Source organism: Nicotiana tabacum, chromosome 4, assembly GCF_000715075.1.
Source record: "Nicotiana tabacum cultivar K326 chromosome 4, ASM71507v2, whole genome shotgun sequence".
Classification (NCBI taxonomy): Eukaryota; Viridiplantae; Streptophyta; class Magnoliopsida; order Solanales; family Solanaceae; genus Nicotiana; species Nicotiana tabacum.
Window position 1 is genome coordinate 110081095 of NC_134083.1, and position 14869 is coordinate 110095963.

General features: G+C 36.8%; 1 protein-coding gene across 2 annotated transcripts; it reads left to right on the forward strand.

The window, feature by feature from the left end:
* The first annotated feature begins 849 nt into the window (after window positions 1-849).
* On the forward strand, window positions 850-13728 carry LOC107793317 (dynamin-related protein 3B). Of its 2 annotated transcripts, XM_016615646.2 has the most exons (20): window positions 850-1544; window positions 2278-2560; window positions 2644-2672; window positions 2764-2865; window positions 5167-5235; window positions 5321-5380; window positions 6048-6161; window positions 6342-6390; window positions 6556-6665; window positions 7242-7334; window positions 7468-7560; window positions 7647-7784; window positions 8214-8327; window positions 8425-8520; window positions 8670-8709; window positions 8977-9119; window positions 9205-9351; window positions 10299-10351; window positions 10617-10716; window positions 12976-13728. In XM_016615646.2, exons 1-20 carry the CDS (start codon window positions 1176-1178, stop codon window positions 13249-13251), a joined length of 2478 nt encoding a protein of 825 aa, XP_016471132.2. In that variant the 5' UTR covers window positions 850-1175; the 3' UTR covers window positions 13252-13728. The 2 variants fall into 2 exon arrangements, with proteins under 2 accessions (XP_016471132.2, XP_075108439.1); XM_075252338.1 differs by lacking the exon at window positions 9205-9351.
* The last annotated feature ends 1141 nt before the right edge of the window (window positions 13729-14869 follow it).

Below are 14869 nucleotides of genomic sequence, written 5' to 3' on the forward strand. Positions count from 1 at the left end.
ATGGTTTAATTGTTCACCGGGTGCAATATTATGGCAAAATTGACTCTCGATAAATTGTAATAAACTATTATCGCTATCAAGAATATGAGGTGTAGGACGGGTAACATGTTTGGGTCGGGGAGCCGAGGGAAGTGGAGGAGGAATATATTGGCCACTAGATTCACCACTCTTCGATTTTCCCTTATTTTTACTAAACATATTTTTTAAGGAATAAGCCATCTTAATTAATCAAGCAAAGTAAATAAAACAAACAAAATTATAATATTAAAACTTAAGAGTTGGAACGAGTTTACCGAATTGACGAACAACTTGTTGGAAATTGATTATCGTAGAAGACTTCAATTCACCAACTTCACAATTGTTTCACAAATTGTAACAATTAAGTAAGTAATAGTAGCAATTATAGAAGTAAATTAGAGAGAGATTGTGATAGATTGATGATTTTGTAAGAAAAAATGAAATAATGATGGGGTATTTATAGTTGAAAATAGGGAAAAAGTGTAATTAAAAAAAGTTTGGGATTAAAACAAAGTTGAGGGGTTAAATGGCTATTTGACAGCCCAACGACATTTTTTTTTAAAAAAAAAAATAGCCGTCGGGCCCGCTAGGCCCGCTAAGGGACCGGACCGATCCCGATCCGGTTCCGAGCCCTGGCGGGCCAAACGGTCCCGGGCCTGACGGGCCCAAATCATAGGACCGGCTCACAAGACCGGACCAGGCCCACTAAAACTGGACCAAACGATCCTGACCCGTTTAATCGTTTGGCCCGTTTGGCCCGCGGTCCTGGACCGGCCCACTTGACAGAGTTACTCTAATCTAACATAAACCATAAGGAAAAATCAGAAGAAAGAGATGCCATTCATTTTCAAATTCAAAAAACAAAACCCAAATTAATTATTCTCTCCCTTTTCTTGGGCGGTACGAGCGTATGCACCCCAACCCGACCACTCCCTATCTCTCTCCTAAAGCTTTTCAAACTCGTTTATCTCTCCACAGTTCTCAAACCCTTCAAACCCCTCTCTCTCTCTCTCTCTCTCTCTCTCTCTCTCTCTCTCTCTAGGGTTTCCCTCTCACCGATCACCCTATAACTCCATTCCATTCCCCGAAGCTCCCACTAAACCACACACTAACATCATCACAATCTTACTCAACTCGATCCGCGTTGACTCACTTCCATGGCGGAAGATTCAGTTGCAGTTCCAGATCCCTCGTCAACCAATACGGCGCCGTTAGGTCACTCAGTGATTCCTATAGTGAACAAGCTCCAAGACATCTTCGCACAGCTCGGTAGTCAGTCCACCATCGAGCTGCCTCAGGTGGCTGTCGTCGGTAGTCAGAGTAGCGGCAAATCGAGTGTTCTGGAAGCCCTTGTCGGTCGCGATTTCTTGCCTAGGGGTTCTGACATCTGTACTAGGCGCCCGCTCGTTCTGCAGCTTATACAGACCAAACGGAAGCCGGATGGAACTGAAGAGGAATGGGGAGAGTTTTTGCACCTTCCTGGCAAGCGATTCTTTGATTTCAATGAAATTCGTAGGGAGATTCAGGTAATCTGCTGTTATTATCCAGTGTTTCGATTTGTAGAAACTTCCAACGAGGTTATATTGAATGTTCGTATATTGAGCTTGTTTCGATGAAATTCATTGGGAGATTCAGATATAGTGATGAACTGTAGTCTACACCTTGTATAAACTTCCAATGAGGCTTAAAGCAAAATGTTTAAAGTATTACTACTATCTATCATTGTGTTTGAGAAGTCGATGCTGCAACTGCCATGCGAAATCTTATACATTATGACTTAAAATACTAGTTTGTGATTTCTTTATATACTACGCCGATTATTTTAGTGATTTGTATACCTTTATTTTTGCGTGGACTTGAGTAATTTTTTCACATTCCCAATTAATGTTTTTAAAAGCAAAGCAAAAAAGTGACAAGATCCTTTGAGTCTTGACGGGAAAAGTGAGAAGTGAAGTGCTAAAAAATTCAAACATATATGGATTTAGTACTAAATAATCAAATCGCAATTAAAATAACTAGTTTCAACACTCAGTATGCAATGTCGATATTAATCCAACTCTTCAAAGTTGAACTTCAAAGAAATGGCCACTTTTTGTTTGGATAACTTTGTGTGCTATAGTTTGAAGCGCACATTTCTATGAAGCTTCATGGCTTCACCTATGAAGCAATAACTCTTCGCTTTGCGTCGTTTCATCGCTTTAAGCAATGGCATTTAATAACATTGTTCCCAACTGCGAATTCTTTATGATTTGGTTTTAGGCGGAGACAGACCGGGAAGCAGGCATGAATAGAGGTGTTTCAGATAAACAGATACGTTTGAAAATTTTCTCACCGAATGTTCTTGATATTACACTTGTGGATTTGCCGGGCATAACAAAGGTGCCTGTTGGTGATCAGCCTTCTGATATTGAAGCCCGGATCAGAACAATGATAATGTCGTATATTAAACTTCCGAGCTGCTTAATATTGGCTGTAACACCTGCTAATGCTGACTTAGCTAACTCAGATGCTCTTCAGATAGCTGGAAATGCTGATCCTGATGGTATGTTCCTACTATATAGTTTTCTACTAGGTGAGTTTAGATGCTTCTGAGACTCTTTTATATACAAAGGTTTCTTCTTGCAGGGTATCGGACCATTGGTGTAATCACTAAGGTCAGATTGATCGAAAATAGAACTCTTTCCTTTTGTTTGTTATGTTTCTGTATTCTTAATTGGGTTTTCGTCAATTGAATTTTCTTTCTAGTTGGACATCATGGATCGGGGCACTGATGCTCGTAACTTTTTACTTGGAAAAGTGATTCCCCTTCGCCTTGGATATGTTGGCGTTGTGAATCGTAGTCAGGAGGTAACATTTCAACTTGAGATTGATAGAAAAATAGTTAAACCTGTCAGCATGTTTTTATTTGCAAATGGGCCATTTAAACTTTTTTCGTAATTTATGATATCATTTCATTCTAATGAACTTCTTCATTTGAGCTCCTCTGGAAATTTCTTTATTATGTTTTGGAGTTTCACTTCATTTGTACCTTTTACTTTCATGACTACTATTTTTATAGGCATGTGATAGGTGTAGAAACCAAAAAAGGATGCTGTCTATTTTCGTCTTTGTAGTGGCATTTCCTATCCGTGCTCTCTAACTAGCACATTTGTGTTCCATTCATTAGCAATTTTCCTTTAGGGCTGTGGTTTCTTTCTTGATAGTGCATGTATTCATCACTCTTGTTTGACTGATATCTTTTGAACCACTTGATGCCTTGACCCATTTTCTAGGTCTCCTCTGCCTTGCCGTAGTTTCAACTTTAGGACAAGAAGTGCTAGCTTTAATTGCTTCACGTGTGATTCCTTTTCTCCTCGGTCCAGAGACAATATGTAGGACTTGTGCCAACAATTCATCAGACTTAGTGAGTCTGGATCACTTACTAATACTAATCTTCAGCATGATACTGCCCTAATTCCAAGAGGCACTATAAGCAGAAAAGCTAAATAAAAGGAAGAATATTATAAAACCTATGCAGTTAATTTCTGTATATCGGTTGATAATATATTGTTATGTATCAAATGCCTTTTAATTGCATACTTACATTCACAGTCTGAAGACGTGCCGCAATTAAGGCCTTATTCTTATGTAGTAACCTGGTCTTTGGCTTCTAACATTTTATTTGCTTGTGTATGATTTTCCTATCTACAGCACATACTATTACTGTTTTTTTATTATTTATTTCATTGCGTAATAAATTATTTTGAGAAATATGATGAAAACACATTAAGTGCTACAACAAAACAGCAAACAGAACAAAAGCTAATGAAGTGTAGAAGGATGTACAAAATGCACAACATTAAGGCTCTTTTGTGGGTAAAAATGGCAATAACATTTTGTTATGATGGTGGTATCCGGGCCAGCTTGTGCTCGCCTCGACTACTCAATCATGTACCTGTTACCTCCCACCAGGTACATGTACCGGGTAAATCTGCCCTTCCAAGACTTACGCCTATGAGAAGAAATCATCTAGCACTTTTTTGTCTCCGTAAGGATTTGAACCCTAGTCTTCTAGGTTTTTATCCATTTCATTGACCACTAGGCCAAACCCTTGGGTGCTTAAAACTGGAGTAGCCATGCAAGCTCTTGGACCCCTTTTGCACGCCCTTCATTGTACCAAAAAGGAAGAAATCTAAGGCATTTTAATTTCAGCTTATGTGTATGCATACCAAGGTCTCCCAAAGCATTTCTCCATCTCTTTACCATGAGGCGATCCAGGTGCCAAAGTCGGTGATGAACAACTTTGTTTCCCCATTGTTTTTGATGAAGTAAGGGAATTTTATAGATGGCATTCAAAAGATACAACAAGTACAGAAGTGAGTACATAGAAGACAGTCAGCTATGAACAAAAAAAGAGCTAAGCAAGACCTAAAGAGCTTAACATGACAATCATTAGGAGCTAAATTGTGCCAACTATACAACCATAGAAGACATCTAGCCTTAAGAATCATAGAAGGAGTTGATAGCCCATCAAAACACCTGCAATTCATTTCTGACCAGACACACCAAAAGATGCAGGCAGGAACCATTTGCCAGATTTTCCTGATGGACTTGTCAACTTTCCAAAGAGACCAGCATTCATAGGCTTCTTTGATGCTCTGTGGCATAACCCAACTGATGCCAAAATAGCAAGGAACATGCACCAGATATCTGCAACAACTGAGCAGTGAAGTAGGAGATGGCTGTTAGTTTCTAAATGCTGAAGAGACATGAAGCAAGTAACAACAGAGATTGGATAGAGAAAGGTGCAGCTAACAGAACGTCAAAGTCAGAGCAGAAGTTCTAAATGAGGCTTCACAGTTATGGAAAACCTGATGTGGAGGAGCTTTTCCAAATGCCTATAAAACCAGTCTGTGGCTCTGGGCTAGGTTAAGTAAAATAGTGTCGAGGAAACAATATATCAAATTTGGGCAACTCTACTTGATAGGCTCTATAGTAGATGTTCATATTTATGTACATATTAGCAGTTCGTCATGTCCATGCATGTTCATATGTATATTTATGTGCTCGAATGGGGGTGGGTACATGACATAAGCACACACTTCAAATACGCACACCCACATTAGCTTATAATCTTCTGAACTGTTTGGCTCAATCAATTTGAAATAGGATATTAGGACGAACCGGAGTATTAAGGATGCACTTGTGGCTGAGGAAAAGTTCTTCCGAAGTCGTCCGGTATGTTAGTACCATCTTTTGTTGTTAGTTCATTTCAGGTCTCTATAATTTAAATGTCTCATGTTCAATCTCTTCTCTGGTGAAGGTATATAGTGATCTTGCTGATCGTTGTGGTGTTCCTCAATTGGCAAAAAAGTTGAACCAGGTAATTAGTGCAGGAATATCAGTAGGTTCTTCATGCAATAAACTATTGGCTTTGTCATATATCCAAAAAGTCTTTGTAGAATTGAATTTCTTTGACATGATGGACACAAAAGCAAGGTTGCGGCAGATACATATGTTTTGGTTAACATTTATACCATGTCTCTCTTAAAATAAAAAGCTTATAGATTTTGATCTGTCGCTTCTTTTCATTTTTAAATTGGAATGGATATTTGAACTGAAAAGGAAAAACGCTGTGTATCTGAAACATCTTTAACTTAAAGCACTTGAAAGTTGAGACACGCTCGCCCTATGATTATAGCAGTACAAAATTCTTGGACATAGGAATGGTGTGTCTGTTCTGGAGACTGACATGAGAGACGACCATTCTAAAATATCTGCAGTGAGTAGCCCTTATAAACAAAATTCTGTGCTCAGTAGCCTGAGTTGTGCCCTTCCCAGCAAAAATAATTGCATGTAAACCTTGTCCACCGCTTTGCCAAAACAAATCTTAAATCAAAGTGCCTGCTCTTGTTGTTTGTCTTTCAATTTGTGAGTGGGGACATCTTATTTTATTGAAATTTGGATGGTCTTTTAGATAGCTTCTTGTGAGGGGAACGAGGATATTTTCTAATGCAGCTTCATGTATGCGACTTTCCTGTTTCATGCAGATCCTAGTGCAACACATCAAGACAGTTCTTCCAGGATTGAAATCTCGCATTAGTGCTGCACTGGTATCTGTTGCAAAGGAGCATGCCAGCTATGGGGAGATCACAGAGTCAAAGGTATCTTCGGTCATCTTGCTTAACTTTATATGCATATACCTGAGCTATGGCGGGCTTGTTGTGACATTACAACAGAAAGTTTTGATATCAGGTTTTTTCCTGGTAGATTTTCTGTTTCTCATTCAGCGTAGTTTTCTCTTATCCTATGTTAACATTATTATGTATTCCTCCTGAATCTAGGCTGGTATGGGAGCACTCCTGCTGAACATTCTTTCCAAGTATAGTGATGGTAATGTGGCCTCAACTTTGTGAGACTGCTGGTTTGAATAGTATTTATATTTATTATACCTCTAGTCTTTCTTTTTATGAATGTTATTTCTATCATATCAATTGAGCTTTGTCGAATCTCATTGATAGTACAGATTCTTATTTCTCTTATTTTGGGGGGGAACAGCGTTCTCTTCAATGATTGAAGGAAAAAATGAAGAAATGTCAACTTCTGAGCTGTCTGGTGGAGCAAGAATTCATTACATTTTCCAGAGCATATTTGTGAAGAGTTTGGAGGTGCATAATTTTTATATCAACTTGAGAATGCCAAATGATATTCTTTTCTAGTTTGGAGAATTGTTTTGGTAGACCTGATAGTATACATTGAAATGATGTTAATATTATTTGTCTCATGTTGTATGTATGTTTGTTGGGATAAGCCAATTCTGCTTTAGCATATTGTGCTGTTCCAGAGAGGTATCATCACCATCATTATTATTATTATTATTCATCGTCATCATCATTAACAACAAATGTCTTCATAAATGGTAAGCGAGTAGTATCCAATTACTATCATAGTTTTCACTCACTGACAAAATGTGGCCTATATCCATAAAAGTAGCAGCTGGAAAAAATTGCCTCCGATTTTGAATTACTTGCTTTAACTCTCTTTTTTATCTTAACCCCAAAACTTATGTACTGTGTCTCTACAGCTGAACTAGAAGTCTCAAATTCTGGGATATTTTCCAACATGTGATTGAGAAAACTGAAAGAAGCTTAAGCTTCTTTGCATGAGTATACTGTGTTAGTGAATGTCATTTAAATGGTAGATCAAAATTCATCACTTCTCATCGAACTTCCCCATCTTTTCAGGAGGTAGATCCCTGTGAAGATTTGACTGATGATGACATCCGAACTGCCATTCAAAATGCAACTGGTCCTAAATCTGCTTTATTTGTGCCAGAAGTAAGTTCTAACCGTGAACCATGAGGAGTTCCTTTTATTTTGTGCCAATGGTTGAGTGCTTTCTCCAGTAGTTCCATATAAAATCTGTTCCATTTGGTTGGTCTTGCCCTTCAATTGATGTTTAAATATGTAGGTTCCATTTGAAGTTCTCGTCCGAAGACAAATAGCTCGTCTATTAGATCCAAGTCTTCAGTGTGCAAGATTTATTTATGATGAGCTCATAAAAGTATGCCCTTTTGTTGAGAAATGTCTTTGATTTTTTGGATGTTATGTGTTTGTATCTACCGTTTAACTTTAATTATTTGTTCATAGATGAGCCATCGGTGCATGGTCAATGAATTGCAACGATTTCCTATTTTGAGAAAACGGATGGATGAGGTTATAGGGAACTTTTTGCGGGAAGGCTTGGAACCTTCAGAGACAATGATTGGGCACATTATTGAGATGGAGGTATATGTCGAACCTTTGGCTGACCTATTGTATACTTCCTTGTGCATAAATAGGATTATGTATAAATCATATGTGTGTGTGTGTATACACATGTTGTCATCTTTATTTGTATGTGTTATCAAATGAATTTGCTTGATTTATAGTCCTAACCTACTTTTGGGATTCTTGAGCTATTCTTGGAACCGCCTTTTCTTACTGATCATAATCTATTTCATGATTGCTATACAGTCAGCATCTTAGAAGACACCAGATTTTTTTGGTATCAAAGATCGTATGGTTATCTTAAATAAAAAGTAGCTAATTTAGTTGAAATCAAAAGCATCAATAGCTGTTAACATTTTTAAGTGCATCGGTGGATTATTTTATCATCACTGCATCCATTGTTATAGAATTTGAAAATTTCTTCAACTTAATAATATTTTGCTGTAGATGGATTACATAAACACTTCGCATCCGAATTTTGTTGGGGGGAGTAAAGCGGTGGAGACGGCAATGCAGCATGTCAAGTCCAATAGGATTACTGCACCTGTTCCGAGGCAGAAAGTAAATATTTAATATGCTGTTTCACATACTTCAGCGGATGGTTCTTTCATTTCTCATCTAACTAGTCACGAATTAATGTGTTTATGTCACCACTCAGGATGGAGTAGATTTAGAGAAAGCGCCTGCATCTGAAAGAAGTCTGAAGTCGCGTGCCATTCTTGCTAGACATGCTAATGGAATTGTTCCTGATCAGGTATGACTTTTCTGCACCAGCACCTACAAGCTTGCTTCTCTTCCTAATCTTCCTGCTGGGGAATTAGTTTGGTGTTATTATTTTCTTGAAGACGAATTGAAAGCATTGAGATTGGCCTGATTATTCTGCTACTTGGACTGGAAAAACAGGTTACCCGGCCTGCTGTAGAAGAGAAAACAACAACGTCAGGTATATTTCCATCTGATAACACATGATGTTATGCCTTTTATTTTCTACATGCATTGCAAAACCAGACCCCACTTTGTGGGATTTCACTGGGTTTGTTGTATGCATTGCAAAATGCGAGTTTGTTCGTTACACTTCATTTCGAATGCCACACTATAGGTTATTTTGCTTCTTTTGTAAATATTCAATTCCTTATCCTGGACTCCCCATTTTGGATCCAATGTTGCATGTTTCTATTGGCGATGTCTTACTTGTGTTCTTCACAATCAGGATCGAATGTTGGTTCAAGCTGGGGGATATCATCAATATTTGGTGGATCAGACAGTCGTACATCTGTCAAAGACAATTCCATTAGTAAGCCATTCAGTGAACCTGTCCAGAGTATGAATCATGCTTTCATCCACTTGAGAGAGGTATATATTTGAAGGCCTCTGTAGTCTATGATTATTAGGTAGTTCAATTTTGATAACCTTACACGTGAAATGCTCCATTTTGAAGCCCCCAAGTGTACTAAGGCCGTCAGAAACTCATTCGGATCAGGAGACTATTGAAATTGCCGTCACAAAACTGTTATTAAGGTCATATTATGACATTGTCAGAAAGAACATCGAGGACTCAGTACCTAAAGCAATCATGCACTTTCTGGTAATAATGATATCATGGTTTTCTGTCTTAAATTCCTTTTGCATTGATATTTTGACATCACTTGCTTCCAATAGACTTATGCTAATAATATGAAGGATTTTCTTGTTCCATTTATTGCAGTTTTTTGTAATTTTAGATTGATTATTGCAGATCTTTTGTAATTTTCTATGTTGCTCGGACTCTCCGAAAATGTTATCGGGTGCGTGCCGGATCCTCCAAAAATAGTGTATTTTTGGAGGATCGACACGGGTGCGGCATCATTTTGGAGAGTCCGTGCAACATAGGTAATTTTAGATTGAGTGCTCTATGCCAGGATGTGTTACTTTTTCCGATTTGATTGTGTAACTCTTCCCATAATCTGGTGTATCCTCTTCTATCTTTCTCCTTTGGCAAGGGATTTTTTCTTTTTCAAGTGAAATTCTGAGCACCGTGAGACTTTGCTGTAGCCTATAGGCTATGTTGTGTATATGTATTTTATTTCAGACAAACTGGGGAACAAATAGGAATAGTAAGTAGAAGAATTAACCCAAATAGCCGCCCACCCCATCACTTAAACTAAAAATAGCTAGTGAATGTATAATATATGGATAATTTATGTATTACATGTGCATAATTGTGTATAATCAATGTATAATTTATGTATATGGCTAGAAAAAGAAAACAATTAATATGGCCGGCTATTTGTGTAAAGATCCCTAGTAAATAGAAGAATTATTTAGGTTTGAAGGTTGGAAATGCTCTTACTTTTTCTGCCAAAAGTAAGAGGCTAACATCAGTGCAACGAACTGTTCGCTTGTTTTATTTGGATATGATGTAGTTGCATCAATGACAAAATAATATATAACACGTGTGTGTGTGTGTGTGTGTGTCTGTAATGTTTGTTTGTATGTATGCATATTTAGTTCCCCCGTTTTGTTTGATAAGAATGTCGTTTATTTGTTGTTCAGGTCAACCACACAAAAAGAGAACTCCACAATGTGTTTATCAAGAAACTTTACAGGTATTTGAAGAGTGCGAGGAACTCAAGTCTATTTGAAGGCCAAACTTATTACAGACATCTGCTTATTGATCTTTTGCAAGGCTTCTTTGCTGAATGAAATACTCACAGAAACAATAACTAATTCTTGATGCTGTTACACACTCTATGCTAATAGTAGAATATTTTTCTCTGCTCAACTGCTTAGATTACTCAAAAATATTATAATGTGTTTTCTGCTTATGGTTTTGTCATGATTCTTATCAGTCTGCTTTACAACATGTCACAGAGACAATCTCCTTGAAGAGATGTTGCAGGAACCGGATGAGATAGCCTTAAAGAGAAAGCGCACTCGTGAGACACTTCGTGTTCTTCAGCAAGCTTTCAAGGTCAGATCTTGGTTCTTTTTTATTCAGAAGATAAATTTTCTGCTGAGCTTTTTCCAAAGAAGTGTTAATTAGTAATAAACCATTGATTTAGCAGGTCTATGTGGCTAATTGTAGTATGGTAGTTAATGTTTGAAGTGTAGATCTTTTTGTGTTCCTTGAAAGTTTTGAAGAAAATTTTCCTATATCAGACTTTCCAGGTTAGCATGGGTGGATGGTCGTTTCTATGATTTACTTATGCTTTTAATTCAATCCAAGTAATCGAGATAAGAAACTAGAGCCAAATTAAACAAAAACATGGACACAACACATGAAGACCCAAAAGTTTTTTAAGAATCAGGGAAGCATTACATAGATGGGGATAACAGTTTCCAGCTTCATCACTGATAAATTCAGATAATTCAACATCATAAAAAATCTCGAAACCTTATACTAAGTGGCATTGGGCCTTTTTAAAGGTTTTACCAAACTCAGTTGCCCCCCACTAGCAGAGTAGTGACAGCTCTTTGCCAGCTTTCATTCCAGTCGCCCTTTTCTTCTTCAAAAGAGATTTTCTTCCCCCGCCCCTCCTCCCCCTTCAACAGTTAGGTTTAGTAGCCAATGAAGATGAATAGTTAGCTATGTTATCTTTTAATTTTGCTCATATGGAAGTTCCTGAAAGTGAAAATATTGTAAAAGTAAAACCAAAACCAATTCCCATAATGAAATTCAGACATTTACATTTGTTGTCCAGAACATAAACTAAAACCAAGTGAAAAAAACTAGACTGTTTTTGATTGAGACACCACCTTAGAAATCAAATCAAAACACTTTCAGAAAATCCAAAATATTTGATAAGCTAAACCACTTTTAATGCAAAGGTTACTTTAGGAATGAGAGTGAGTGGAACACTTTCAAAAGGACCAAAAACAATCGAAATACTTTTTGTTTTCAATAGAACAAAAGGCAACCAAATATATAACAATATCCCGAAAGCTGTTACGTATTACTCCCTCCGTTTCAATTTAGATGAAGTAGTTTGACTTGGCACGGAGTTTAAGAAAAAAAAGAAGACTTTTGAAACTTGTGGTCTTTAAAGCTTAAGGGGTAAAAGCTTTGTGGGGCCATGACATTTGTGTAGTTATAAAAGCTTCTCATTAAGGGTAAAATGGGTAAAATGAAGAGTTTAAAGTTGAATTATTTTCAAATTTAAAATGTGTCATTTATTTTGGAACAGACTAAAAAGGAAAGTACCTCATCTAATTTGAAACGGAGGGATTATCTTTTTTTTCCTTTTTTTTCCATAAGTTATTTTTATCCAGTTGTGCTTAATTTTATTGATGATCAGTTCTACCTATGTTTAATTATCTTCAACACTCCTATATTTTTATGTTTTTTTGTTTAAAATTAAAATGGTCGTTCAAACACATTGTTTTTCAAGACTAAATTAGAAAATCTTTTATGAAAAGCATTTCCAGAAATTGTTGAACCACGTAGTTGCGTTTGGAGGCTTGTAGAGTTTTGAAGGAAAAAAAGGTTTGTGGAAGTTGAAAATTTGAAAATTTTCACTTCAGATACACATTTAAATAACAACTTCAATCACTTTAACTGGGAAATGACTACTATTTTTATTTTTTTGGCTAATTTTGCTTGAAAGAAAAACTCAAAACAAACACCAATCTCAAAAAACTGCTTGCAAGTGAAGCTGAAAATTTCCATAAACGCCTTCTAATGTTAAAGAAAAAGTGGGTTGGTTTTTACATGGTTCATACACAATCAACTGACGCCTTCTAATGTTAAAGAAAAAGTGGGTTGGTTTTTACATGGTTCATACACAATCAACTGACGCCTTCCCGACATATATTGCAACGTCTCCAATAGCACGCTCTTACTTTGTCTTTTTCCCTTCATAAGTCATCAAATTTGGTGCCTTTACAAGTCTCGTTCATTGTAAAAGGACCTCCATTTTTCCAAAGTCCATTCCTTGAGCCTTCGTTTTTTTCCCCGGAAAGAGTTGTGTCCTTCCAGTATCCAATAAGGTGGCACATGAGTTTTCAAATCCTGAAAAACTAAAAAGATAAAACAAATTGGTGTCAGAACATGTTTGACTGATGGTCAACTGGAGCCCTCAGTTTGGTGCCCCGGTTTCATAGCTAATCTATCTTCTTTACTCTGATGAAAGTAGTGTTTTAGGGAAGCTACTTGTCGATGTAAATTTTGCTAACTGATGAATTTTCTTTGGCGAAAATGTGTCTTCTGGAACAAGTGTCTTTTGGTTTGCAGACATTGGATGAGTTGCCACTTGAAGCTGAGACAGTTGAAAGGGGCTACAGCATGGGTACTGATCCAACGGGCCTACCAAAGATTCATGGTCTTCCGACATCATCAATGTATACTATAAGCAGTGGTTCAATTGAATCATACACTGCTCCTAAAAACCCAAGATCACGCAAATCATCCCATTCTGGCGAGCTACAGTCACCAATGTATGCTGGTGCAGATTCAAATGGCGGTGGGCGCAATTCTCTCCTTGGTCTTTATCCAACAGTTGATGTATAGGAGATATATCAAATGTGTTGGGTTGCTAGGCATCTGGAACGATCTGGTGCAATGAGGAGTCACTATTTTTTTCCTGCTCCAAAGAAGATGATGTTGAGCTGACCATCATTTGGCTCTCCCCAATTCTTTATTTCTATTGTTTATATAGAATGATTGATATTAGAAGCTATACAAAGAATAATAGGAAGTAATCTTCCAAATGATGCGGCTAATATTTTTGTTTCGTTTCGATAAATAGCAAGTTTAGCTCTGGCTGCTCGAATTTTTGCACTTGCCGTACATGTGTTATGAGGAGAGGGAAATGACTGGATTTGTAACTTTGACACGGAGCTTGTAGTACCGTGTAGACTGCAGTTATTTTGGGGAATACTGACTTTTACTAGTCGTTCTAGTGATTTATTTTTCCTAACAGTGGAAAATACCTTAAAATGTTGTAAGAAATTACCTTAATAAAATGCGGCTTTAAATTGCTTTGAAGTCTTGTGGATATGTTTCAATGCTGTTAAATTTTTATTCCTGGCCTAATTCATCGCCTTCAAATGCATTTTCTCAAAGTTTCGAGGGTTGGAATTGTCATTCGTTGGTCTCTTCTTTGTGAGCAGAGCGACAAGCTCCCTTCTTGCTGTAAGATTACTAGTGAAGTGAACCATTTACTGGCTAAGAAGGTTTTGGTTTTGGGGTGCTAGGAAATGAGGCTGAGCTGATACTTTTTTATTTTTTTTATGTCCATTCCTATTTTTTTTGTAGAGGGTTTAATTATGTGGGCGTTTGGACATAAGAATTGTAAAATACGAAAAAAAGTAAATATTTTTATAAAGTGAATGATATTTGAAAATTAGAGTTGTGTTTGGGCACGAATACAATTTGGACCTGTTTTTGAATTTTTGTGAGTGATTTGAAGTGAAAATTTTGCAAAATAGCTTTTTGGAGTTTTTTAAATTTTTGAAAAATTTCGAAATTCTATTTCAAGTGAAATTTAAAATTTTTATGGACAAACCCCGACTCCCAAAAAGTGATTTTTTTTTTAAAAAGTAAAATTTCTTATGGCCTTAACGGGCCATAAGTATTCGATACCAAGTTTTGGCAGTAGTAAATTCATTAGAGTGGCTGTCGAACTTGTAGATTATTTAAACGTACTTGCCCTTAAAATTCTAAATCCGATAAATCAATTTACTTACCCTGCCTTTTTTTCCCCACCATCACACGCACCTCTGGAAGATAATATATGGTTAATTACAGCAACCTTTCTTGAGGTTTTTCTACCATATTCACTTCTTCTAAATTTTGCACATTGCAAAAATATACTCCTTCTGTCCCAAAAAAGAATGATACGTTTTGGATTTCGAGAGTCAATCGAGTTGTTCTTCGACCACGGCCTTTTCATATACCTTTTAAATATTTTGCATTCTAAATTATTGTGACTTATAGTACTTTTATGTAGTTTTTAATGTATAAATTTTATAAAAAATGCCTTAAAAATTCTATGTTCGAAATCATGATCAAAATCAATAAGTTTTACTCTCGAAATTCAAAAAGTATAATCCCTTTTGCGGTGGAGAGAGTATTAATTTTGAGTTGCAAATTAATATTTTTCCTATTTGAATTCGTCAACTTGCTC

What these genes read in the sequence shown, in the direction of transcription:
- LOC107793317 (XM_016615646.2), top strand. Translation starts at nt 1,176, where the DNA reads ATGGCGGAAGATTCAGTTGCAGTTCCAGATCCCTCGTCAACCAATACG. An exon ending in CCATTGGTGTAATCACTAAG is followed by an intron (nt 2,673 to 2,763) that starts GTCAGATTGATC and finishes TTTTCTTTCTAG; the next exon opens with TTGGACATCATGGATCGGGG. An exon ending in GGGAGATCACAGAGTCAAAG is followed by an intron (nt 6,162 to 6,341) that starts GTATCTTCGGTC and finishes TCCTGAATCTAG; the next exon opens with GCTGGTATGGGAGCACTCCT.